The sequence below is a fragment of the Actinia tenebrosa genome, unplaced genomic scaffold (assembly GCF_029948245.1).
Source record: "Actinia tenebrosa isolate PJP-AT-01 unplaced genomic scaffold, QUT_ActTen_1.0 PGA_scaffold3__52_contigs__length_22856419, whole genome shotgun sequence".
Taxonomy (NCBI): domain Eukaryota; kingdom Metazoa; phylum Cnidaria; class Anthozoa; order Actiniaria; family Actiniidae; genus Actinia; species Actinia tenebrosa.
In genome coordinates this window covers 4,627,732-4,653,542 of record NW_028292580.1, presented here as the reverse complement: position 1 = coordinate 4,653,542, position 25,811 = coordinate 4,627,732, and the positions used below count along the sequence as shown (strand labels likewise).

General features: G+C 38.5%; 3 protein-coding genes across 3 annotated transcripts; 2 read left to right on the top strand and 1 right to left on the bottom strand.

Annotated features, from left to right (window-relative positions):
* Nucleotides 1-3,281: 3,281 nt before the first annotated feature.
* On the top strand, nucleotides 3,282-5,580 carry LOC148908118 (uncharacterized). Its single transcript, XM_089035773.1, has 2 exons — nucleotides 3,282-3,693; nucleotides 3,857-5,580. The coding sequence occupies exons 1-2, from the start codon at nucleotides 3,282-3,284 to the stop codon at nucleotides 5,566-5,568; spliced, it is 2,124 nt and encodes a 707-aa protein (XP_088891899.1). The 3' UTR covers nucleotides 5,569-5,580.
* A 370-nt stretch (nucleotides 5,581-5,950) lies between these two features.
* On the top strand, nucleotides 5,951-10,820 carry LOC148908117 (uncharacterized). The gene is made up of 12 exons (XM_089034953.1): nucleotides 5,951-6,608; nucleotides 6,679-6,894; nucleotides 7,033-7,216; nucleotides 7,358-7,571; nucleotides 7,707-8,064; nucleotides 8,215-8,412; nucleotides 8,559-8,745; nucleotides 9,288-9,536; nucleotides 9,698-9,869; nucleotides 10,140-10,285; nucleotides 10,357-10,551; nucleotides 10,622-10,820. Exons 1-12 carry the CDS (start codon nucleotides 6,246-6,248, stop codon nucleotides 10,747-10,749), a joined length of 2,610 nt encoding a protein of 869 aa, XP_088891079.1. The 5' UTR covers nucleotides 5,951-6,245; the 3' UTR covers nucleotides 10,750-10,820.
* Nucleotides 10,330-12,259, bottom strand: LOC148908116 (uncharacterized). Its single transcript, XM_089034954.1, has 3 exons — nucleotides 11,756-12,259; nucleotides 11,302-11,562; nucleotides 10,330-11,013 (listed from the first exon to the last, which is right to left on the bottom strand). The coding sequence occupies exons 1-3, from the start codon at nucleotides 12,214-12,216 to the stop codon at nucleotides 10,839-10,841; spliced, it is 897 nt and encodes a 298-aa protein (XP_088891080.1). The 5' UTR covers nucleotides 12,217-12,259; the 3' UTR covers nucleotides 10,330-10,838.
* Nucleotides 12,260-25,811: the final 13,552 nt, after the last annotated feature.

Sequence of the window (25,811 nt, the reverse complement as noted above, 5' to 3'; positions counted from 1 at the left end):
AAAGATTATATATTACATATCATTTTTAGTATAATAAAACTATTTTTACACTCAAATGTTTATGCTTTTACGTTTCACATTTTTTGTTATATTGTTCACAAAGGTTGAATCATGCGGATCACATGCATATTTCAGATCTAAAGATCATATAATTTCGCGTTCTTTTGCTTGTGAAATTAATTTGTTATTACAACACAAGTAATGATGTTTTTCATAGGTTTTTACCATGTGAAATGGATTTATATTATAAAAAATGGATTTGGTTTTCACAGGGGTTTCACAGGTTATTTCACATGTTAAGGAAGTGAAAAGGAGGATCCTCGACACACTTCCTAGCCTTGGTATTGTCTGCAAAACTGCCTTTAAAAAGGTGTTTGCAGTATCGGATAAAAAGATAGGGGTCCTTTTGAGAAAACAAAACGTGGGCGATCCAACATTGCAACACGATCAACAAAGGGAAACACAAGAATGCAAGAACATTACTTCCACCTGTCATCGAGTTAGTAACTAATTTCATCAAAGATTACAATCCTGGACCAAGTCATTACAAGCGCCAAAGAACTGCAAAACTATATTTTGACCCTAAGTAGCATTTGGAAAGATGTCACAGAACAGTATTCTGACCTTAAAAGGAATGGCCTCAAAATGAAGAACAAACTCGCACCTCTCAGTTACTCGGCATTCAGGAAACATTTTGATTGAAAAAATGAGTCACCAGTATTCATTCCAGAAAGCCTGAGCCGACTCCTGCAAGAACTGCGACAAGTACGCAAAGAAAATTCGAGACCTTGAAAGGGCCATACCCATCGTGGCAGTATGTTCCAGGAGAAAGAGACAAGAAGAACTTCCAAAACTTAAAACTGAACTAGAAGAACACCTAAGAGAAAGCGAAATTAGGCATGGCGCTATTTCTTAAGATATGAATGTACTAGCAAGTGTTACCAAATAATAGTTACAGTATTGCAAAATGTCTACATCTAATATTTCAACTTTGAGTTCTCTTTTGCTCTGTGTTAGCCCTGACTGTGCGTAAAATATTCAGAACTGAGAGCAAAACCCGTGGAATCCTAATGTAGTGCAGTGAATGTGGTATTGTTCATTTGTAGACATTCCACATCAGGTCGTCACGTGTCATTACCACAGGCTGTTGCTTGTTCCAAAGAATATATTACATGCTAATGAGGCTAACTTAGAGCAAAATAGAACTCGAAGCAGGAAAATAGCCAGAACGTTGCTAATTGATCCCGCTCGAATGTTCTTTTTCTTGTAACAACATTCTTGCAATCTCAAGGTACTTAAGGCCTGGGTCAAAAGCCAGTCATAGCACAAATCATTTCATTTTTCATATTTTGTCGTTCTTAGAATGATTTTCATATGACCGTGAAAGAATAGGCAAACTAATATAGTTAGTAGTAGACTAAACCCATTGTTTCTTTTGTTCTTTATCAAAAAGTACAAACCAAATGGTATTTTTTCTTTCACGGTCATATGAGAATCACTCTACTTGATATACTAAACGCATCTAAAAATTCTAGCAAGTAACAAGGCATAGTTAGATTCAAACTCTCGGATAATTAGAGAACGGCAGAGCTTAATCAATGACCATGAAATAGCAGCAGTAGCAACAACAGCAAGAGTAGCAAGCCAACACCGACAACCAATTACATGCACACTTTAGTATCGTTTAGCAATTTGCCAACCACGCAATTATATGCAAAAACTACTTATTAAAAGTGGCATGTGCCCAAGCCCTATGGTTACCTTATTCTATTTTACTTTGGGCTATTGCTATTTATCACATGCAAAACAACAAAAGAAGACAAACGTCTATCTTAAAAGCATAATCTACAAAGCAAGAAAGAAAGGAAGAGTAAATATCTAGACAATAAGAAAAAAAGTCATATAATGCACGCGTAATTTGATCAAGGTATATTCCATTGCGATATATATAGTGTACCATTCTAAAGAAGGAAATGTTAAGAGCGGATGTCAGCAAGCATCAAACATTTAGTGGCAAGCCTCAAAAAATCGATTTTGCTCATACTTTCAGTATTGGTAGCCTATTATGTCCCAATCATCATGTTGTATTTAATTTGTGAAAATATTTTTTTGCTTTTGAGAAATAAGCATTTTACTCGGACCGGGTAAATATGCTAATTAGTAATGCCTCAAATTGGCCAACTTCAGTGACATCATTTAACGAAACTATCTAACCTTTGGTATTGATAACATGATTTTCTTATTGCCTATCATCTGTTCTTCGTTCACTGTTATTATTGAAGATTTCACTGCAATGTGGAATTTTATACGAATTTTTTCATCGGCCATACTTTTTCCTACTACAAAAGTAGCCTCAAAATAATGGTCATTTAAACTATGTGCGATACACCGAAATCCAACGAGCTTCTAGATTTTGAGAGATGAAGCGATGATACTTCCAATGATATAAAAATTTCTTTGTGTATTTCAACAGTATTTACGAGGGGCGACCTCAAATTTCCGTAAAATATCAAATATTAGTGACACTGAAATCGACAAGATCGTCTGGTGAGCCGTCGATTAATCATGTTTACTATCTTAAATCATTTATAAAACTAAAGTTATAATCGCTAACCTTGTTTAGTTGGTGAAACTTAAAAAGCTTCAATTGTGGTTTTATCAATTGTTTGTCAGGTTAAGTGCATCGCATCCGGTTTCAGGTAATAATGTCAGCATGGTACTGTAGAGCGTGACGCTGTCCCAAAAGATTGTAACAGCCGTATTTGACATCTGCGACGGCGACGTCTACTGTAAACAACTTCACTTTTGGGTTTCGCGCCTTCAAAGTCTGTATTCCCTGTGGATGAGTTGACTTTACAGACAATGTTTTGAATAAAATTTCCAATGAACAGCTTCCCAAAAAGAGATTATTAAGACTTCAGGTTGATGTCGCCGTCGTAGATTTTGAATGTCAGCATGGTACTGTAGAGCGTGGCACCTTCCCGAAGGATTGTAACAGCCGTGTTTGACATCTCATTTCTTTAAATTTCTTAGAATAGCAAGTTAAACTTTCTTTTCTTCTTTATCCTAATGGTTTGCCTCTTAAATGAAGTTTTAAACAAAAAAACACCAAGGCCAGGTTCATATATCATTAACTTGATCGTTATTGAGATAAAAGACGGCGAATGTACAAAGTCCCTTGATTGACAGGCCGTTGTTTTTATAATATGAATATGTTTTGCAAGTGCAAGGTAATCACTCACTAGTAAAATGCGCGTCCTAACTCACAGTAGAATCAAAACATGGAGATTTGCTGTTCTTTTAAATCTATTGTCGGTGGAATCTGTGGTTTTGACCGTAAAGGTCGTGCATATGATACACAGGTGATATCTCTATTGACATGCAAGAAAGACATCTCGAGTCACTTGCGGAGTTGCAAGTTTTCTGGCCCTGAAAATGAGGTGGATTTAATTTTGTCTCGCGCTGGTTTATTCAAGACCCCCAAAAACATAGAAGAAATAACCATTTGTCCAAACCATCGTTCTGTTCTTGGCATTGGGTGGAGTCGGGGCTCTAACACTAGATGTAGGATACCCCAAGAAGTTTCTGGTCAAAAATGGAAAGGGAAAATACCAAAGGCGGACAGAGGTGTTGGAAAAGGCGCATCTCAGATGCTGTTGAAACAAACTGGAACATTTATTCAAGCTGGTTCTGGTAAGTGTCCTTAAAAGTCATCTCTATTTGATATCCTCCTGATTTTATGAGCTCAGGATAACGTTTTCAATTTACTATTCAATCTAGGAATGTGCACCAACTGTGAAAAAAAGTTAAAACAAACAGAGCTTGAAGAGAATATCGTATCAGTATGTTAACAAAGTTGATGCATGGAAAGCTCATATTCTCCGTTCGATAAATCAAGATAAAGCACGGTTAGATATCCTTCAAAATCTGGACCCAGAGTCCGCACTCCTTGTTTTTGATTGGGCAATGAAGTTTCTGCCAAGGAAGTTCCGTGAGGCACAGAGCGATTGGTTCGGTAAGCGTGGCATCAGCTGGCATGTAACAGTAGCTATCCGAAGAAGTGAAGATAGAAATATGCAGACGCTTACTTTCGTGCATGCATTCGAAAAGTGCATCCAGGAAAGTGATACAGTCTTGGCAATCATTGATAATATCTTCTACCAGCTTAGGTCTATTGCACCAGGAATTAAAAATGTCTTTCTTAGACAAGACAATGCTGGATGCTACCACTCAGCTTCAGTGTTGCTATCAGTCCAGCGAATAGCTACCAAGCACAAACTCCATCTATCCCGTGTGGATTATTCAGACCCTCAAGGTGGTAAAGGATCTTGCGACCGCAAGGCAGCAACGATAAAAAGCCACATGAAAGTCTATCACAACAAAGGTCATGACATCGAGACAGCGGAGCAGATGGTGGCAGCGATAGAGTCAGCACGTGGTATACCGGGGGTGACGGTAACGTTATGTGGCCAGCAAACCAGTCAGATACCTTTTCCAGTGAAATGGGAGGGAATCAGTTTCCTTAACAACATGGAGCCCAGCGATGAAGGAATAAGAGTCTGGAGAGCTTATGGGATAGGACCCGGCAAACTGTTGTTGTGGAAATATTTCGATGTTCCAGAGAATCATCAATTACCAACCCTTAACACTGTAGGTGAACGTAGTGATCGCACTTCCTCTACTTCGTTTACTGATGTTACTGCACGACGTCTCAAAAAATGGGAAGCACCTAGTCATCAAGCTGAGACAACTGCACAACTTGAAACAGAAGAAGATAATTCCGACCCTGAGGAGCAGAGTTTGTTCTTTTGCCCAGAAGAAGACTGTGTCAAATCCTTCCAAAGGTATTCTTCTTTACAAAACCACATACACTGTGGCAAGCACAAGTATGTTCTGGAGCGTGAAACCTTTTTTGATAAAGCGATATTGATGTACGCAGCTAAACTAGAGCAAGGAGCAACTTGTGATGTGCCACAAATTTCTGAAGGAACTCCCTCTGTTGCAGTGAATGAGCCTACTTTGAAAATGGGCTGGGCTCTAAAAAGTACCAAGCAGCGCAAGCGCCACTCAGAAAAACAGAAGAAATACCTGCTAGAAATATATCAAATTGGCGAGCAAACTGGTCAAAAGGCTGATCCTGTCTCCGTTTCAAAAGCTATGAGAAAAGCAAAGCTCTCCAGTGGCGAACCTATGTTCGCTGCCACAGAATTCTTGACATCGCAGCAAATTTCAAGTTTCTTTTCGCGAGTCACAGGAAAGAAGAAATGTCAAGATTATGAAGAATTTCAAAAAGATCAACAGGAAGTTGAAACAGAAAAACTATTGCAAGACTTACAGAGTGAGGTTCTTAGCGTAGTTTCCACCCGCCATCCAATCATATACGACGTTTACGACCTTTGCGACTCGGCCTCTCGCAAGAAGTTAGACAGGTTTTCTATTCTGGTGTTGCAAGATATCTGTTCCTCTTTTCAACTAGATGGTTCTGGCATTAAAGTTAAACGCAAGAAACCGTACATTGACCTCATAAAGAACTTAGTTGGCAAGTGTACATGCCAAAACAAATGCTAACTTTATGTACTAGTGATTAGCATAGTATTGCGTTATGTATATAATCAGCTTCATCCAGATATATAATCCACGAGTTGACTTCTAACGAACGTCCATTGAGTATAACGATCAAGTCAACGTCATATGAACCTGGCCTTGGTGTTTTCAGTTTAAAACTTCATTTAAGAGGCAAAACATTAGGATAAAGAAGAAAAGAAAGTTCAACTTGCTATTCTAAGAAATTTAAAGAAGATGTCAAATACGGCTGTTACAATCCTTTGAGACAGCGTCACGCTCTACAGTACCATGCTGACATTATTACCTGAAACCGGATGCGATGCACTTAACCTGACAAACAATTGATAAAACCACAATTAAAGCTTTAAAGTGCACCTACACCCTATTTTTTTCTGATCTGGAGTAAAACTTTAAGGCACAAAAAGCAGATTTGTGGAAAAATTTTTTAGATCCATCAAAACGGGAATTTTTGGTGCTCTGTCAAAGATTGAAAAATTGACCATTTTAGCCGAAGTAAGTGAACCATGGCCGTAATTACAGAGGAGATTGGGGCGAGCGGTGTGTGACGTCACCACAGGCCAACACAACCAAAGATTACCACAGATTCTATACAGATTTTTCTAGACTATTCGCTTGCTTTTATCAAATTTCTTAAATACGTTTTATTTCCAAACGCTAAAATGCCCAACAAATGTGTAGTTTGGGGATGTAGCAACGTTCCAAATATTCCTGAAGGGATTGCCCTTCATAGTATTCCGTATTTTAATGATGAAAGACCCGAGGCCAAGAAGCGAAGGACTAGATGGATAAAGTTTGTAAAGGTGAAGCGTGCAAAGTGGGAGCCTACAAGGAACTCGTGCATATGTTCTGTGCATTTTAGAGTAGAATCATTTGAGCGAAGATTTACAACTCTTGCTACCTTGGGAAAACCGGCCATCCCTCGACTGAAACGAGACAGTTTTGGAGTGAATGTTTACCCCACGCTACATGCTGGTCAACTAGACTCGCCAAAGAAACAGCAAACATATCGCAATCGAAGAAAGGTAAAAAACTCAGCTAAAACATTTACTGCAACCTTCTTATGAAACTAATAAAGTGTATTTTTCGTGATAGACTTTAAGAGAATCATTAAAAAATGCCACCGTGTCGACTGCTGCTTCTAAAAGCGTCCCCAGTAGTACTGCACATCAAGATCATCATGATGACGCCACTGTCGAAGACCCTGGTACAACTGAACCAGTCAGCGAGCCTGAGCCTATGCTCTTGCCTGTGGCACAAAGAGAAGAGGTTTTAGAAGTTGCTCCTGTCTCTAATACTGAAGATATTACGGTGATTATTATTACAACTTAGTCTTATGGGCTTTATTACTCATATGTTTTGAACACGAGTCATTGTTTATGGTAGAGTAAGGATGATTGTTTACATAATACAGTGTAGCTCAATCGACTATCGATTTTCTTTCACCAGAGTGCCGAGAACAGGGAGGACGAAAATGTCGATTTCATGGAAACGGAGGAGACATCGAGTACTAGAGACCCTACGACTGGTGAAGCCAAATGGCAAAAAGAAAGGAGACTGCTGAGAAACCAAGTAATATCCCTGAGATCACACCTGAGGAAAAGGAAGCTTGAATGCAGAAGGCTTACAAGACGTAAGTAATGTAGCTAGTCCTTATAAGTATGTGTGATTTTATAAGTGACAAACATTCTTAGGGTTCCTAGAAGGATATATTATACTAATATGTATTTGTGAACCTAATACTTGAAATCTTTATAAATATTATTATTATCAGGCCTTAAGAATAACGAAACGAAAAACAAGGCAACTCAGACAGTGGGTGACTCAGTTCCTCAAGAAGAAAGTGTAACTGATTCAGAGTGGGATTACGACAGTGATGACCAAAGCAAGGAGGAAGTAACAGAAGAAGAACCAGATGACAGCTATGAAACACAGTCAGAGGAGTCAGCAAATGAATCTGAGGATGATATAGAAAATTCAGCTCACAGGTGTGTTTTTCCCCTCTCTACTTTATAATGTTCATGTTTACTAATGCCATGTACAACATAATGTAGCTGCACTTCATGATACTGCTAATATACCCATTTAATATTTTTAACACATATCACATATACTTATTTCAGGGTTCAATTGAATGACACCAATCTGCGATCAGAGCCAAAGTTCATTGTTTTTCTGTCCCAGCTGTTATTGCTGTTCAAGTTTTGTCACTGTTGCAAAAGTGATAACCCCCTGGTAGAAGTGAGCCAAGTTGGGACAGAAGTTGTAATAAAAACTGCCTGCAGCAACCCAAAGTGTCTAAAGAGGGAAAATGTCTGGCACAGTCAACCAGTGATACCAGGTTGGGGTGTACCAGCAGGGAACTTTCTCCTTTGCATGGCAATCCTTTTGGCTGGGGGATCAATCTCCAAAATATCAAAAATCTTTGCACACATGGGTCTTGGTTGTGTGTCGATGACTACGTTCTTTAAACATCAAAGAGTGAGTGTTGGTATTATATATTGTACTATGTTTGTCATAGGTAGTTTATAATGATAATGGTACAATCAGTTAAGATAAACAAACAAATGCATCTTCTGATCGAAGATGGAGAAGAAATAGCATTATATGGATTTTGTATTTTATTTGCAGACCAAGCTGTTCCCTGCAATACATATGTACTGGAAAAGCTACCAGAAGAAGATGCTTGACAACATAAAGTCCATGGGCAGTGGTGTTGTACTAGCAGGTGATGGACGGCATGACAGCATGGGGCACAGTGCAAAATATGGTGCATATACCATGTTTTGTTGCACTGTCCCCATGATTATACATTTTGCATTAATTCAGGTGAGACATGAACTTTATCAGTAGGACTCTCTTTTGAACCATCTATAATAAAAATAGCAGTTAATATCAATTACTGCCATCTTTATTTTTCATGAACCACAAATTTTGTTTCAGCAAACAAATATTTTTTATTTCATTGCCCGCAGAGGAACCAAGTGGGAAATAGTCCTGCAATGGAGTTTGAAGGCTTCAAACAATGCATGGATTACCTAATAGGATATGGGATTGTGATCTTAACATTTATATCTGACCGACACACTGGTATTGCTTGTCACATGAAGAAGGTGTTGACAAACATTGTCCACTACTTTGATTTATGGCACCTTAAGAAAAGTGAGTTATGAGTGACTTCATTATTGCTTTGATTTGTATGCAAATGACCAATATACAGTATATGCAGAATAGTTAGTGTGATTACTATATCCAGGGTAACTTGATAAACTAGAATTATTAGCCAATCATATGGTAGCATTAAGTTCGAAATTCTTACCGGTCAATTTTATACAATTGGCCACGGTTTCATTAGCCGCACTGTAATATTAAACCTGTCAGTGATTTATTATTATGAAACCGTTATTGCAATGAGTAGATATAGAGCATACTTGCCCTGACGCATGAAAAGTTTATATATAATCCTGAAGCAAGATGATTTTTTACCACCCGTTACTAGACTATAGTCCTTTTCACTTTGTTTATGTTCACTAACTATGACTATTGTTCCTGTATTCTCTAAGGAATCAAAAGTTTTGATGTGAAAGAATTTTAAAAACTATTATGGCATAGAGTCGGGGGTAAAATATCATCTCGCTTTAGGCTTATTAGATTTGAATACATGTGCACTACCACTACATGTAGATTAATTTTATGCATTTCAGAAATCAGGAAAGTCCTCACAAAAATTTCTAAAGAAAAGCATTATGAAGAAGTAAAGGAGTGGATAAAGCCCTGTGAGAGGCATCTGTACTGGAGTGCCACATCTACTTCAAATGGTTCTGGTACTGTGATCTGGGCAAAGTTTAAATCTTTTCTCAGTCACATAGTGAATGTTCACAATAGCCTAGATGATCCAATTTTTAACAAGTGCAATCATGGGATACTTCAACCCAGACGTTGGTTATCTAAAGGTACATTTTGCATAATGTATTCTATTTGGCTTTAAGTTTCATAAAGTCCAAACTAAACTATTGTCATCTTGTGTAAAGTTCTCACCCAAGAAGTAAGCAGGAGTGTAAGATTATTAATCTCAAAATTTAAAACACTTTCTAAGCTACCTTTTTTTCTTTAGGGTCAGAGGTGTATGAAAAAATTTGTAAAGCCTTGACAAAAGATTCTCTGAAAAAGGGTATCCAGCAAGCTTCCCCTTGGGCGCAGACCAGTTGCTTGGAAGGATTCCATTCCCTCATCAATCAGTTTGCTCCCAAAATGATTGCATATTCATATGTTGGAATGTATTGCCGGTTTGTATTTAGAATTTTAGCAAGAAACCTGATTGATAAATAAGATCACCAAATTTGGGTTATATATGTAAAAAAAATATGAATAGGACGCCCAAACAAAAATAGATTGCTTTCTAGAGACACGAAAATATCTTTGAAATAAAGAGAGTTTGAAAAACATATATGCCATAGGATTCAATTTTAGATAACTTGGGAGTCCAATGAACCCCAAAGGTAAAACCCTGTCAAATCCAACTGCATATGTTTAAAATTTGGATATTTTCTTTTCAGACACATTCTTGCTGCTATGCATTTCAACCTTAATCTTCGGAGAGAGGTAGAAACAACGGGAGGCAACAACAGACAAAAGGTGGTTTATCCCAAGTTCAAAAATGGAGAAGCCACGATAAGGGATGTCAGAGTAAAACCAGACTATGGTAGGCTATGTGTTGTGCTTCAAGGGTTACATTTTTGTCACTCATAATTTTAAACTCAATTTTTATTATAGGTTACGTGGAAGAAATTTTCCAGACGTTCATGAATTCATCAAAAGAAGACTTGACTGCTGCACAAGATGAATTAAGACAGATGACCCCAGCACCAATGAATTCAATGCTGGAGAAGCAGCCAAGAGAGGAGGCTCTTCAAAAGCACTTGCACAGGAAAAGCATTGTGGTTGAGGATGTTCCTCCTACTTGTGCAGGTACTTTTTACATCTTAGCTAAATTTATAAATTTTATATTACTTATACATTTTTAATATTTTTTCTTTAGATGTCCCTGAACAAAACCAACTAACAAGTAGAGAACATGCCAAGAGAGCCCCACATTGCAGCCTATGCAAAAATCCTATGAAAGGACACAAGAATGTCATTGACTGTCCAAAAAACCAAAGAAATTAAAAAAAACATCGACTATTAAAACACTAAATTGTTTCATCTACAAAATTTGTATTAAATACTTTTTATTTTTATATCTTGTCATTGTGCAGTCAAACTAAAGGCTCAAGATCCATTTCAAACCCACTGTGTAGTTCATCTTCAGAAATTCTGAAACATTCTCTGATGCGTGTGTAAGCACAGGCTGGTAGTGGAATTCGTCTCTTGTATCCCAAATACCCATGCACTAGTCTTGTGAACTCCCTATATGCAATGCTACGAAGGAAGCTGGAATGTCAATAATGAATCAGTTTAGTGTGTGATTACAACAAAATTATGATCAATAACTAATGAATATAAAATAGTTTGATTTATTAAGGTAATTTCATGAGTTTGGGGGTTGGTTCACTGCAAAAATTATCATATCCCATGCAATCCTTGGAATTAATGTCGAGAAGGACAAACTGCTTTATAAAAATATTTTTGGCATATTTAACTTTTTATTGATAAGGTTTTTTCATAATTTCTTTGGTTAAAGTATAATGTGTACATAAAGAAGCCACAAATTCAGCTTACCTTTCCTCTGATCCTGATTGTTGATATCTTTTCCGATCTCTGGTTTTGTACTTATCAGCTGCTAGCTTAAGACTCCATTTTTGGAGACATACTGCTGAGAAGCCAGGATGTTCGGTTATGCAGTTCAGCTCGGCATTTTCATCAAGGTCTTGAAGGACTTCTTGAGAATGGAGAGCTTCGTCGCATCCGTCGAGTTCTTTGCAGCAATAGCATTCGCTTATATTTACTAGCATCTCAGTAGAGCAATTGCCACACTTGCACCTTCAAAACAAACAGTAAAAACACGAATGTTCAATGTACACGTAACAAGAAACTGTAAAGCTTACAAAAGTCGCAATCTTGGTTAGTGTCATCCTCGAGCTCATTCAAAAACATTGTTTACGGTTTGGCGAAACCGCTCTCGCATTATAAATTCACGGGGCGCTTTTATGTTTCAATAGCACAGAAAACTCACCATTCGCTTACTACGCTAACGGCAGTCAATCGTTTGTGAAGCATTTCCTCAATCTTGGCATTTTCTCGTTCAGTATTTTCATACTGTCTCGTCCATTCTTCGTCTGCCAGAGGTTCTCCTGAATGATGCCCTTCGTACCACTCAGAGGTATCATCATTTCCTTCGACTGACAAATATTCTCCTGAATCGGACTGCTCAGAACAGTCAAAACATTCGTCCTCCACATCGTATTCATCTTGTAAGTCAAAAGATGTCTCTAGATCAGAGTTATCAGAGTCCATCTTCACGAATTTGTCTTCAAAAATCTCTTGTGTTTCAAAAGTACTCGATCTGTTTACTAACTTTCGTGCACCAAGCAACAAGTCATGGCCTGGGGTGACGTCACACTCGGACCCAGACTCCCGCTTTGATTCTGCGGTAATGGACCACGCATTTCGTATTTTTAAAACAATTTTTCGCATTCAATTTTTTTTTCAAATGTGACCGAAATACCACAAAACATTTTTAAAAGTTCCGTACAAACAGTTAAGAATATTAAAAAAATAGGGTGTAGGTGCACTTTAAGTTTCACCAACTAAACAAGGTTAGCGATTATAACTTTAGTTTTACAAATGATTTAAGATAGTAAACATGATTTTTTCGTTTTTAAGATGGCAAGATGGCGGTAGGACGTGCTGTACTTAGATGCGTCCTCATATACCTTATTCCCTTCACTATCTTACACAATTATGGATGGAAACGAAACCTTTACTTATTTGATAGCTGTATCTACAGGTTTTCAGAAGGAATTACTAAGCAGAGTTCTGATAGCGATGGTTTTTGCTGTCAAATGTCCATGTGTGAACTTCACAATAGACGCCATTTTGAGCTCCTACGAGCGCCTTCTCGGAAATATTATGGACGTCGAATAAGTAGATACCCGAACAGCCAATCTACATTCCAGCTCATTCGACTGTTAATAAGTTGGGATATAAACTTGAATCCTGGCCCAAGTTCCGTAAAACCAAAGTGCAATATCTGCTCTAGAACCATCGCCCGAAATCATCGGTCGCTCGACTGCAATTCATGTAGAGGTAAATCTCACATCAAGTGTGGTAAAGTTACACCGAAACTATTCAAACAGTTGCAAAGAAATGACCCGATGATATGGTCATGTCCCGAATGCATTAGTAAGCCTACTGTAGGATGTGATGTGGATTTGTCAGCCCTTCCTTTTACCTCCGTGTCGGATTTGTCATCCTTCACCGATGAACAAGCTGCTCAAGCCGATGCCACCCAGTATGATCAAGAAAGTCAGCAAGATCTATCAGATCTGGTAAAACAACTAGAAGCCAGCTCAAACAAGGATTTAAGAGTAGCACACTTAAATATATGTAGTCTGAGGAATAAGATCGAGGAGCTTAAATGTTTACAACTTCTGTGCAGATTTGAAGTGATAGCGATCACCGAAACTCATCTTGACAAATCTGTCCCCGATACAGCGATAGATATTCCTGGAATGAAGTTTGTGAGACTAGATCGGAAAGGACGTAGAGGTGGAGGATGTATACTTTATTACGCGGAACACTTACAAGCAATTCATCGCAAGGATCTATCTACAACTGGAGTAGAGGCGGTCTGGTTGCAAGTCAAATTCCCAAGTACTTCTGTTCTGTTTTCAGTGATATACAGACCACCAGATGCGAGTCAATTCTTCGACCTCATCGTATCCCCTTTGGAAAAGGCTTGGTTAAAAACATCTAATATAGTCCTATTGGGGGATTTTAACTGTGATTTTAAAGAAGATTCTGGGCTAAATATTAACACCGAAAAACTACGTTCCATTTTCGAGATGTTTAATATGCAGAATGTCGTAGTGGAAAACACCAGAATCACTTAAAAATCACGTTCTTTCATCGATCTTATTGTTACGACAAGAAAAGATCTCATTAGTACCAGTGGAGTTTTCCCTTTGGGCATTTCAGATCACAACTTAATATATGCGACAATGAGACTGAAGAACAAAAGACCGCCACCAAAATACATCAAGACAAGGGACTACAACAATCTTAACTTGGATAATTTTAGAAATGACATTGAAACTGCGCCATTTCATATCGCCTCAGTTTTTAACGATCCAGATGATGTTTTGTGGGCTTGGCAGAAACTGTTTACTAATATTTGTGATGAACACACTCCTTGGAAAGAGGTAAAGATTAGAAGCAAGTCTGCACCGTGGATAACGAATGACACTCGTTTTAAAATCAACCGAAGATACAAGCTGTTTAAAGCGGCTATATCTACGAGATCTCCTGAGTTGTGGAAGGAGTACAGGAAGGCTCGGAACGAAGTTACTTCAGCCTTAAGGAAAGCCAAAGCAACCTATTTTAATCAGATGTTCAATAAAGTCAAAAAATCAAGTGCTTACTGGAATTTAATTAATAAGGCCACAAATCGCACAGTCTGCAAAAGTAAAATTGGCCCTCTCAAAAAAGATGATGGTACTCTCGTATTGACAGACAAGGAGAAAGCTCAGCTGATGAATTCTTATTTTGCTACGATTGGGGAAAACTTAGTAAATACGCTACCAGCATCTGAAGATAACTGTCAACATGATGACGTAGTACTGCAGCATCAACCATCACCATTAGCGATGACATTAATTTCTCACCGCACAGTCCATGAAAAGATCAGTAAACTTAAAGCTAACAAGTCAACCGGACCTGATGGTATCTCACCCAAGATTCTTAAACTTGCGGGAAACGCCATAGTTCCATCACTTGTTGACATTTACAGATATAGCATTGACCACACGACAGTTTTCACGGCTTGGAAGACCGCAAGGCTGACACCAATCTTTAAAAAGGACGATGATACTGACTGTGGTAACTATCGGCCCGTCTCTTTACTTAGTGTCCCGAGTAAGATCTTGGAAAGTGAGGTTAACGACAGACTGGTGCAGCATGTCTTTAAGAACAATAATCTAATCTCAGAAAGGCAATGGGCCTATCGTGCTGGATATTCAACAGAACTGTTGTTGGTTCATTTGACGGAGATGTGGAGAAAGGCCGTAGACTCGGGTAAGGTCGTGGCAGTAGCCTTTATCGATTTCAAAAAGGCGTTCGATAGCGTTTCGCACGACATCTTGGGGCGTAAATTGGAAAATAATTTCGGCATCAAAGGTGTCCTATTAGAGTGGATGAAGAGTTATCTAGAAGGAAGACAGCAATTTACTGTGCTGAATGGAGTTACATCTGAACTGCTGCCAGTGTCTACCGGAATTCCTCAAGGATCCGTGTTAGGTCCAACACTCTTTACACTATTTGCTAACGATTTACCATCTGTTGTTGTCTCAGGATCGTCGTATATGTATGCAGATGACACAACAATTTTCTGTATCGGCGAATCTGCAGATATTGCTGTCTCTCATCTCAATAAAGCCTTACGAGAAGTTTATAGCTGGTGCTTGGTCAACCGTTTAACACCACATCCAGGAAAAAGCGAAGTGATGATAATTAGCAGGAAGACCATTACTGGACCGTTAGCTCCTGTGCTTCTGGGCAACTCAGTTTTACGATACGTTTCAGAAACGCGTCTTCTGGGTATGACTGTGGACGACAAGCTTAGTTGGGTACCACATGCGTTGGAACTAAAGAAGAACTTTGTCAACAAATTACAACTGCTAAAACGTTCAAGATTTCTACCTAAGGATATCTTACGGAACTTCTACTTTAGAGTAATTTTGCCCTCTGTAAAATATGGCTTAGTTTTATGGGGTTCGTGCTGTAATTCAGAAATTTTCAATTCCATTGAGAGATTACATTGTAGGGCAGCTAGGATTATCTTCAATTTACCCAAAGATATGGCGTCATCTGATGTACTTGCATTTGACAAATGGACAACAATTAAGTTAGATTATAAATTAGAAATATTTAAGATTTTTCATAAAGCAAGCAATCGTAGTCTACCAGAATCTTTATCAGAAAGTATTTTTATAAAGCGCAATAGTAAATATTCTTTACGCGGAAATGAAACTCTCGCAATTCCAAGGTTTGAAAGCAGATTTTTAAAGGACTCATTGGTGTATCGAGGCTCAGTTCTATGGAATCTAATAATTTGTAATATTGATAAGGTAACACATTCAAATTTTAAGGACATCAAAGGTACAGCTCAGTGCCAAGGACTATTTTATAAATTTCAATTTTGACTCTACTGCCTCGACGTCTCGCTTTAGAAAAAAGGACTTTGTATATATGTAACATTATTTTTATTATGGAGTGAATGTAACTGCGCGGGCTGTTGGACTCGCTATGGGTGGCGGGTGCTGTTCAGATGAGGTGAATGCCTATTGACACGGTGTTCACCGCATTTGTCTGTGTTTTCTGCCCCTGGCGGGTCTAATAGCTTGCGCAGTTTGTGTATGTGAATGTGTGTGAGAATTATATATAAGATATTTAAAGTTATCTAAGTTAATTAGCTATATTTTTACAGATTCATACTTATATTATATTTTATTTATTTAATTTATTTTATGCACGACCCCACAAGCTTTTAGCTTTAAATTTTATCGTGTTTAAATAAAGGTATTCTATTCTATTCTATTAATCGACGGCTCACCAGACGATCTTGTCGATTTCAGTGTCACTAATATTTAATATTTTACGGAACTTTGAGCTCGCCCCTCGTAAATACTGTTGAAATACACAAAGAAATTTTTATATCATTGGAAGTATCATCGCTTCATCTTTCAAAATCTAGAAGCTCGTTGGATTTCGTTGTATCGCACATAGTTTAAATGACCATTGTTTTGAGGCTACTTTTGTAGTAGGAAAAAGTATGGCCGATGAAAAAATTCGTATAAAATTCCACATTGCAGTGAAATCTTCAATAATAACAGTGAACGAAGAACAGATGATAGGCAATAAGAAAATCATGTTATCAATACCAAAGGTTAGATAGTTTCGTTACATGATGTCACTGAAGTTGGCCAATTTGAGGCATTACTAATTAGCATATTTACCCAGTCCGAGTAAAATGCTTATTTCTCAAAAGCAAAAAAATATTTTCACAAATAAACTACACCATGATGATTGGGACATAATAGGCTACCAATACTGAGAGTATGAGCAAAATCGATTTTTGGAAGCTTGCCACGAATTTTCAATTCTACCTCCTCATTTGCATATTCGAGATCCCGTGAGATAGCGCATGCGTAGTGAAGTTCATCTTGCGTTTGCGTTCAGTGAAGAAAAGTCCACGTTTTGTTTCGGAAAAGATTTTAAGAAGAACCACGATTTTCTTAGAGAAATAGGTGTCTACCGACTTCCATCGTCCCGAGGGAACTCTCAGTTCGTGTTTTGGCAAGAACTTCTGAAGAATGGAGCAAGGCCATGAGGCCAATAAGCGTCAAGGCGAAAGTCTTGCAAAAAGATCAGAAACCACCAGTGGTTTAACCACCATGAAAGAATCCCGAAAGGGAAATAATACTGTCGAAAAAACTTCCCGAAAGGGAAAAGGGCTCGAAAAAAGTCATAAGACGGGAGAAAATCCCACGAGTCCCAAAGACAAACAGCCAGAAGATGGCCACTCGAAAAGTTTGGCGCCAAAATCAAGCAAAGACCAAACCGAAAATACCTTGCTGGCCGAAGATGTAGATGACATCAAACAACAACTAGCAAACATTACTGGATCTTTAGCTAGCCTTACACCAGTAATTACTGAGATAAAAACAGCCTACGATAATTATAACCAGGCTGTTGATGAGTTGTCAGAAAGTGACAGTGAATCGCCCGCCAACGAAAACAATGGCGGGGAGGAGGAAGGTGAACCTCCCAGGAAAAAACCCAAGAAAGAACTGAATGTGGTTCTCGCCGGCATGGCGAAAGTGGTAAATAAACCACTACACAATGGAGAAGATCTCGACTCGGATTTGGCCGAATTATTGACAGAACTTCTAAGCAAAGGCGCCAGCAAAGACTCGCGCGAAGAGCTGGTGGAGAAATTACCCACGCCAGGAAACTGTCAGCGACTAGAGGTCGTTCGAGTAAACCCTGAGATCTTCAATAGTGTGAGAAAGGAAGTAAAAACAGAGGATGTTATGCTACAAAAAGCACAGAAACCTCTTCTTAAAGGAATAACGGCAGTAGCTAAAGTGCTAAGTGACTTTATGAAAGCTGAAAAAGATAAGAACATTCCAGCCGGAATGGCGGACATGACAACAAACACAATGCAGACTCTTTCAGACAGTCTGTCACTGTTAAGCGATGCTTCGCATGAAATTGACTTGCGAAGAAGAGCTTTGTTCAAATCAGATATGAAATCTGAATATCGTTTGCTGTGTAGCGATCAAAACCCTGTTAAAGATCTGCTATTTGGAACTGAGCTAGGCAAATCAGTAAAGGATTTGACGGAGGCCAGCAAGGTCACATCTAAAATTACCTCGAAACACAATAACTACAAGAGACAGAACTCAAATGGCAGCCAATATGCGAGGTCAGATCAGAGAAGGTTTCCTTTTTTAAGCCGGGGCAGAGGCTCTACTGGAAGGCAAAGAAGCGGATACACAGGGTACCGAAATCAGAAAAACCAATCCCAGTATCAGCCTCGCAAGTGAATTCAAGTTTACATATCTCTATTCCTCTTGTTAAGGTAAGCAACCTTGAGGAAAATGATCATATTGCATTTAAAACAGAGAAATCTGTTCTGCAAAGTGAGAATACACTGACCAAAAACCAAGTTTTGCCAGCTGGCCGTCTTAAATTTCATGAAAATGAATGGAAAAAGCTAACTTCTGACAAAACAATCCTAAATATTGTAACAGGGTACGAAGTTGATTTCATTTCACCACCAGTACAAACAACTCCTTTGAGACAACCAAAACTTCAATCAGTTGAAGAGAAAGCTCTTCATACACTAGTAGATGAGCTATTAGACAAACAAGTCATAGAAAAATGTGAACACGAAAGAGAAGAGTTTATTTCACCAGTGTTTTTACGAACAAAAAAGAATGGAAAATTCAGATTGATATTAAATCTCAAAAAACTGAATAAAAATATTTTACCAGTTCATTTTAAAATGGACACAATACAGTCCTGTATAAATGTAATGGAACGGAATTGTTTCATGGCATCTCTGGACTTAACTGATGCTTATTATTCAGTTTCTATCCACCAAAAATCCCAGAAATACCTAAAATTTCAGGTGGGAAACCAATTATACAAATATATCACACTACCAAATGGTCTTAGCTCTGCACCGAGAATATTTACAAAACTCATGAAGCCAGTGTATTCCACTTTGCGGAGCAGAGGACATATCTCAAGTGGTTACCTAGACGATAGTTTTTTATTGGGAACGTCATATGATCAGTGCATGAATAATATAAATGAAACTTATGATCTGTTTAGAGACCTGGGGTTTCAGGTCTCAGAGGAAAAATCGGTAACCCGACCAACCCAAATTTTAGAGCATTTGGGGTTCATATTAAACTCTATTGACATGACAGTCAGTCTCACACAGGAAAAAATTAAAAATATTAGAGTCCTTGGTAAAACCATTTTGGATAATAAAACATGTACAATAAGAGAAGCAGCTAAACTTATTGGAACTTTAGTTTCTTGTTCTGTTGGAGTGGAATTTGGACCGCTTTTCTACAAACAACTTGAAATTGAAAAAATTGAGGAACTCAAAAATAGCAGAGGTGATTTTGAGGCCTTAATACAATTCTCTAACTCAGCTAGAGAAGACATTAAATGGTGGTTAGGAAACCATTACAAATTTACTAAGAAAATTTCCCACAACAACCCAGACTTCACCCTTACCACTGATGCCTCCCTGGAAGGGTGGGGTGCACACCGCCAAGGAAAGGACTGTGCAGGAGGTAGATGGCTTGCACATGAACAAACCAAACATATAAATTGTCTTGAACTTGAAGCTGCTAAATTAGGACTACAGTCTCTGTGTAGCAATGAGAAAAATGTACACATACATTTACAACTAGATAATGTCACAGCAGTAACATTTATTAATAATATGGGTGGAACTCACTCTTTGGCTTGCAACAAAGTAGCTCGTGAAATCTGGTTGTGGTGTATTTCAAAAAATATATGGCTCAGTGCGACACACATTCCCGGAATACAAAATGAAATAGCTGATCGGTTGAGCAGAAAATTTACAGATAGAACAGAATGGCAACTTCATCCCACTGTTTTCAAACAGCTAATAGAACTCTGGGGGAGGCCAGAAATAGACTTATTTGCCTCCCGAAACAATTATCAATTCAAGCCTTTTGTATCATGGCGTGCTGATCCTGAAGCCATGGCAATAGATGCATTTTGTTTAAGTTGGAAAAATAAGTATGTTTATTTATTTCCACCATTCAGCATGTTGACCAAAGTTCTTCAAAAGCTCCAGGAAGACCGAGCTCAAGCCTTGCTGATAGCACCATTGTGGCGGACCCAAGTCTGGTTTCCAAAGATGTTACACATGTTAATCCAGCGACCAGTGTTGCTTCCAAGAGACAAATTTGTGCTACAATTACCACACAACAGAAAACTGATTCACCCATTGTGGCCAAAATTGAAACTGATGGCATGCCTTTTATCAGGGGACGACTCCAACAACAGAACATTTCAGAAAGAGCTTGTGAAATTATCCTCTCCTCATGGCGAACAGGAACAACAAAACAGTACAGAGTTTATTTGGATAAATGGAGGAGATACACAGCAAAAAGAAATCAAGATCCCATTTATCCAACTGTAGCTAATATAATTGAGTTCTTAACACACCTATATGACTCTGGAAGCAGTTACTCAGCAATTAACACTGCCAAATCAGCATTGTCGGCAACTGTTGAGCTTGCCGATAGTACTTCGAGTGTTGGAGAACATCCTCTAATTAGAAGATTTGTCAAAGGAACTTTTCAGACCAGACCACCTCGTCCAAGATATCACTCAACTTGGGATGTCTGCAAGGTGCTAGATTTATTAAAAACATGGAGTCCTGCCTCAAAGTTGGATTTAAAGTTACTCACTCTCAAGCTAGTTATGTTATGTATGTTAGTTACTGGTCAAAGATGCCAATCAGTGCACATGATGGACCTTCAGCATGTTTCAAAAGGGAAGTCTTCCTACAAGTTTTTTCTAGATGGACTTATAAAACAATCCAAACCTGGAAAGCAACCACCAATACTGGTGCTTCCTGCTTTCCCTGCAGACAGGAGACTTTGTGTAGTGACTTACCTAAAAGCTTACATAGCTAAAACAGAAACTATCCGAAGGCCACAGAACACAAGGCTCTTTCTCAGTTATAACAAGCCTTTTCAGCCTGTTACCAGAAACACTATTTCTAGATGGGTCAAAACAGTAATGGCACAATCAGGCATAGATGTTAAAACATTCCTACCACATAGCACCAGGTCAGCATCAACCTCGGCTGCTTATCGCAGTGGAGTGCCATTAGAAACAATTATGGAAGCTGCAGGATGGTCATCACAATGTACATTTGCTATTTTTTACAAGAAAGACATTAAACCAGACAATTGTTATGGAAGCTCAGTTTTAAGCTGTGCTTTATAAAGATGACAAAAATGTTCAATTAATTTCATATTAAAATGTTTCCATTTGAGGTTATTGTGTGTTTCCCTACTGAAGGGTACATTGACACGGGCCCACGTAGCTTTGAAGTCTCACGGGATCTCGAATATGCAAATGAGGAGGTAGAATTAAAAAATTAAACGAGGCTTACCTGTAAGGTGAAGTTTGATTGGGATTCTACCTCCTCATTCTTGCATAGAGAGATCACGTGCCCACCCCATTGTCTGGTGTATACCCACCCATTTCTTGGGATAACATGGGCCCGCTTTAAAGGATGAACTTCACTACGCATGCGCTATCTCACGTGATCTCTCTATGCAAGAATGAGGAGGTAGAATCCCAATCAAACTTCACCTTACAGGTAAGCCTCGTTTAATTTTTTAATTTTGTTTGATGCTTGCTGACATCCGCTCTTAAACACGACTTTCATTCCATTTGAGAATACTTAATTTGAACCTCTGGCAAAACCAATGCATTTTTACATTTTTACATGACGTCAACTTTTGAAATAATGTCTGTTACTGCTGTTTGTATTATTGTTTGTATTTGTTATTATATAAACAAAGGAAAACAAAAGGATCGAAAGCAACAATAGGTGAGAAATAACTTAATTATAAGTGAAGCGTTCGTTTATCCCGTTGGGATTAACGGTGCCAAGTGAATGAATTAAGCGCATTTCTTTTGTTTTACGATGATTGTTGCTGTCGTGAGTTAAACACAGACCAAAAATAAAAGCATTAAGCTCAGAGTAATTAGCAGAGTTAAAGTGCCGAGCAACTGGTTTAGATCTTTCTATTGACTCCGACGAAGGACTAACGTCCGAAACGTCAGTTCCTATTTTCACTTCGGTGTAAAACTTATCAATCTACGATAACTGTTTCATTAGAAACACCGATGCAGTCCACGCTAGTGTTTACTAGCCATCATCTATGTACTGTAAATAGGTTATTTATCTAAATATGTATATACGATATGATTGTAATTGTAAATTGTAATTGTAAAATTAAGTACGAATAAAATTGTTGTTGTTGTTGTTGTTGTTGTATATGGCGTGTTTTTCGTATCAAAAATTCAAATTCACCATTCGTCTTACAAGTTTGTTACTCGTCTTTCAAGTTCGATACTTATCTTTCAAGTTCAACACTTGTCTTTCAAGTTCGACACTCGTCTTTCAAGTTGGACATAGTCGTCTTTTAAGTTTGACATTCATTTTTCAAGTTGGACATTCCATTTTCAAGTTGGACATTCAATTTTCAAGTAAACTGCCAGCGAGGAATGTCCAAGTAGTCTTCTCGAGAGAAGCTGTACATTTGTCTCTTGAGGATAAAAACTGGGTTCACCATCAGGATGTTGTCTGTATTACTCAGTTCTCCCGACAAGGAAATCAAAGATAGCTATATCAGAGTAATATTTACAACGTTTATTCAGCTGATGTATAAGATTTTTCGACAAATGGAGACGGTGATGTTCCCATCGAGACAGCTACTGAGCCGCTTTCTATCGAGGGTTTTCAAGACACTTAAAAATGTGTGATGTAGAATTGACTGCACAGAATTTCGTGTTGACACGTCGAGGAACTTTGCTCAACAAGGAAATACCTTTTCCTCGTACAAACACGCCAACACTTTTAAGTGTCTCAGTGCATGTACACCAAATGGCGGAGCATGTTTTATATCAGATCTGTTTGAGGGAGACATTTCTGACGTTGAAATTTTTGAGGAAAGTGGAATTATGAAACAAATTCAACCTGAGGATGTTATTTTAGCTGATAGAGGCTTTACAGTTCAAGATTTTGAAGGGGAGAAAGAGCCTATCAGCACAAGAAGAACTTAACACACGAGTTATAATAAAGGCGAGAATACAACAACAACAAGTCAAGTCTCAAGTACAAAGTATATTTACACACAATAAATACAATCATAATTCACAAAATTAAGTTACATAATGTTTTTATATGTATATTTATAATTGTTAAATAAGTAGTCAAAAATATTATATTTCTACGTCATTTCTACTTCTCCATTTCAGATCCACTGGGTGGATGTAAGAAGCTTAACTTCAATAGCATTCTTTTCTATTTGCAGTCAGTCGGAGTTGGAGAGAGATGCACATGATGGACCGGGAGATAGGTGTGTAAAGCTTCCCATGGCTGCACATTGCATTCGTTCATTCCATTTTCCTAATCTGGGCCTTGCATTTGCAGTCAGCCAGCCAAGTCCGCCAAGAAAAGCCAAACGTGCGCGAAAAGCGTCCGCGCCACAACACAGGGAAAGGGTCCAAATTGTTCCTTTATATCATTAACACACACTGTTATACCACAGCCCCGGGAGTGCTTCAAAACACTAGCTGAACATATCTATTCGTATTGAAATGTTAAGCCTTTCTCTTGCTTTTGGAGTGAGTGGCAACAATATAGAAAATTCTCCAATATTAAATTTCGCCCAAACTTATCATATTTGTTATACATCTCATTATCATCGTGTTTGTCTACATATCTCAAACCGCCAGGTCCAAACGCTGGCGCATCTCTAACTTCGAGAACATAGAGGCCACCCTGGAAAGACCGGCAGGGTAAGAGAGCAAACGCTTTTGATAACTGTGCTTGTAAATACCTTAGCCTCTGGCTGGGCCCACCTTACCCGTAGTGGTCGGCGGTGGCGGCTACTGCTGCAGCCCGCAAAATAGTCATTGCGAATAAAGAAAGAAAGGGACTGGAATGAATGTCATCAGAACCATAGTGCGAGCTCGAAGAAGTCGAACATATGATCTTTTCTTGATGTTACAGTATTCAACAAGTCAGTGCAATGCTTCTCGGCTTTTCTGCGCAGGGAGTTGCAGGAAGGAGAAGAGGACGAGGAGTATGAGGAGGATGGAGACCTGCCTGGATTCATCGTGCAGGATGACGAAGGTGGGTGCCTCTAGTTTTTCCTTGAATGTAAAGCACTTTTTTCATAAGATATAAATGTAAAATTAAACTAGAAGATCAGAAAGAAAAAATACACTAATATATATGTATATGTAAATATTTAAAATATGTAAATGGGAATAAAGATTATCATTATTATTATTATCATTATTATTATTATCTTTATTATTATTATCATTATTATTATCATTATTATTATTATCATTATTATTATCATTATTATTATTAATGCAGTAATGCATGGAGTTTCACCTACGCAATGATAGTTAACCCAAAGTCCGTCGATGTTCTCGACTCTTCTTCTTATCCACAGATGACCATGACCCGTCTCTCTACAGGGCGCTCGAGGGCCTCAGGGAGCTTAGGTGCATACAGCCCTACTTCCCTGCAGCTTTCCCCATCAGCAGCGACGACCCGCTGCAGTTTAATTTCCAGCTGAGGGTGCTGGACACTCTCAGCCTTCCTTGCCCGATCAACGGGTCCCAGGTTGAAGGCCTGGTGGTTTTAAGCTCAGTGGAGGAGGCTGGTCTGCCAATCAGCAGGTGCCAATCAGCAGGTGCCCACAGACCGTACACAACGGCAGAGGGGCACCCCTCTACAAAGAGGAGCTCTTTGGGGAGGAGGGCACTCTACTCTCGAACATTCTGACGTCCGGCTTCGAGGAGTTGGACGCCAATCTTGGCCGGGTGTGGCTCGATTGGTAAGGATTTTTTGTACGTTACTTGGTAGTTTTTTGTTTGTTAGTGAGTTCGTGAATTAGTGACTTAGTTCGTTTGTGTTTTTTCCTCTTCAGCTGTTGATGGACACACGTTTCCTCCCACAGCTTCGGTAACGTGGCCATCCTCGGTGCTCCAGATTGGTGCGATGCCTCTGTGCAGTTTGTGCACGGATTTCCACGCAGACTGTGCAGATGCACCGAACATGGGAGATTACTACCAGGCAACGTGGCAGCCATGTCTAAGGCGACGAACCATTGCCTGTGGTGAATGGCGATCGGGGACGTGGTTCGTCCAAGCTAGACCGTTTCTGTCTAATTTCGAACTATGTTCTGCAACAGATTTCCTTCAACCATTACCGCGAGTGTCATCACCGGTACAGGAAAACAACAGTTAGCATTGTTAGCATCCTAAGTAACCCTTTGAAAATTTATGTAAATCATAGTTTGAAAAAAGCATTTCGAAACGAAAGAATTTTGTGATTCTTTATCATTTATATAGTAGATCACAAAATTTATTTAAATCTTTATTATTGTTTCACTTTACCTTAAATATTGCCTTGGGAAAGTTTTTTCTTAATTTATGTGGATAAAAACAATCATTTTGAGTGTTTCTAGAAAAGACAGACTCAAAATAGATAATATGCATGATTTTGCCTAGTTTGCATAAATTAACCGCTCCAATAAAAAATAAATAAAAAAATCCAAAAAAAACTCTTGAAGTCTAACCAAAAGTTTTTTCTAAAGCTATATATCTCAAAATAATTAATTTGGAGCTTTTAAAACTGTTTCAGCTGTTTGAAACTTCATGCTAGAATAAAAAATGCAATTTTGAAAATGTTG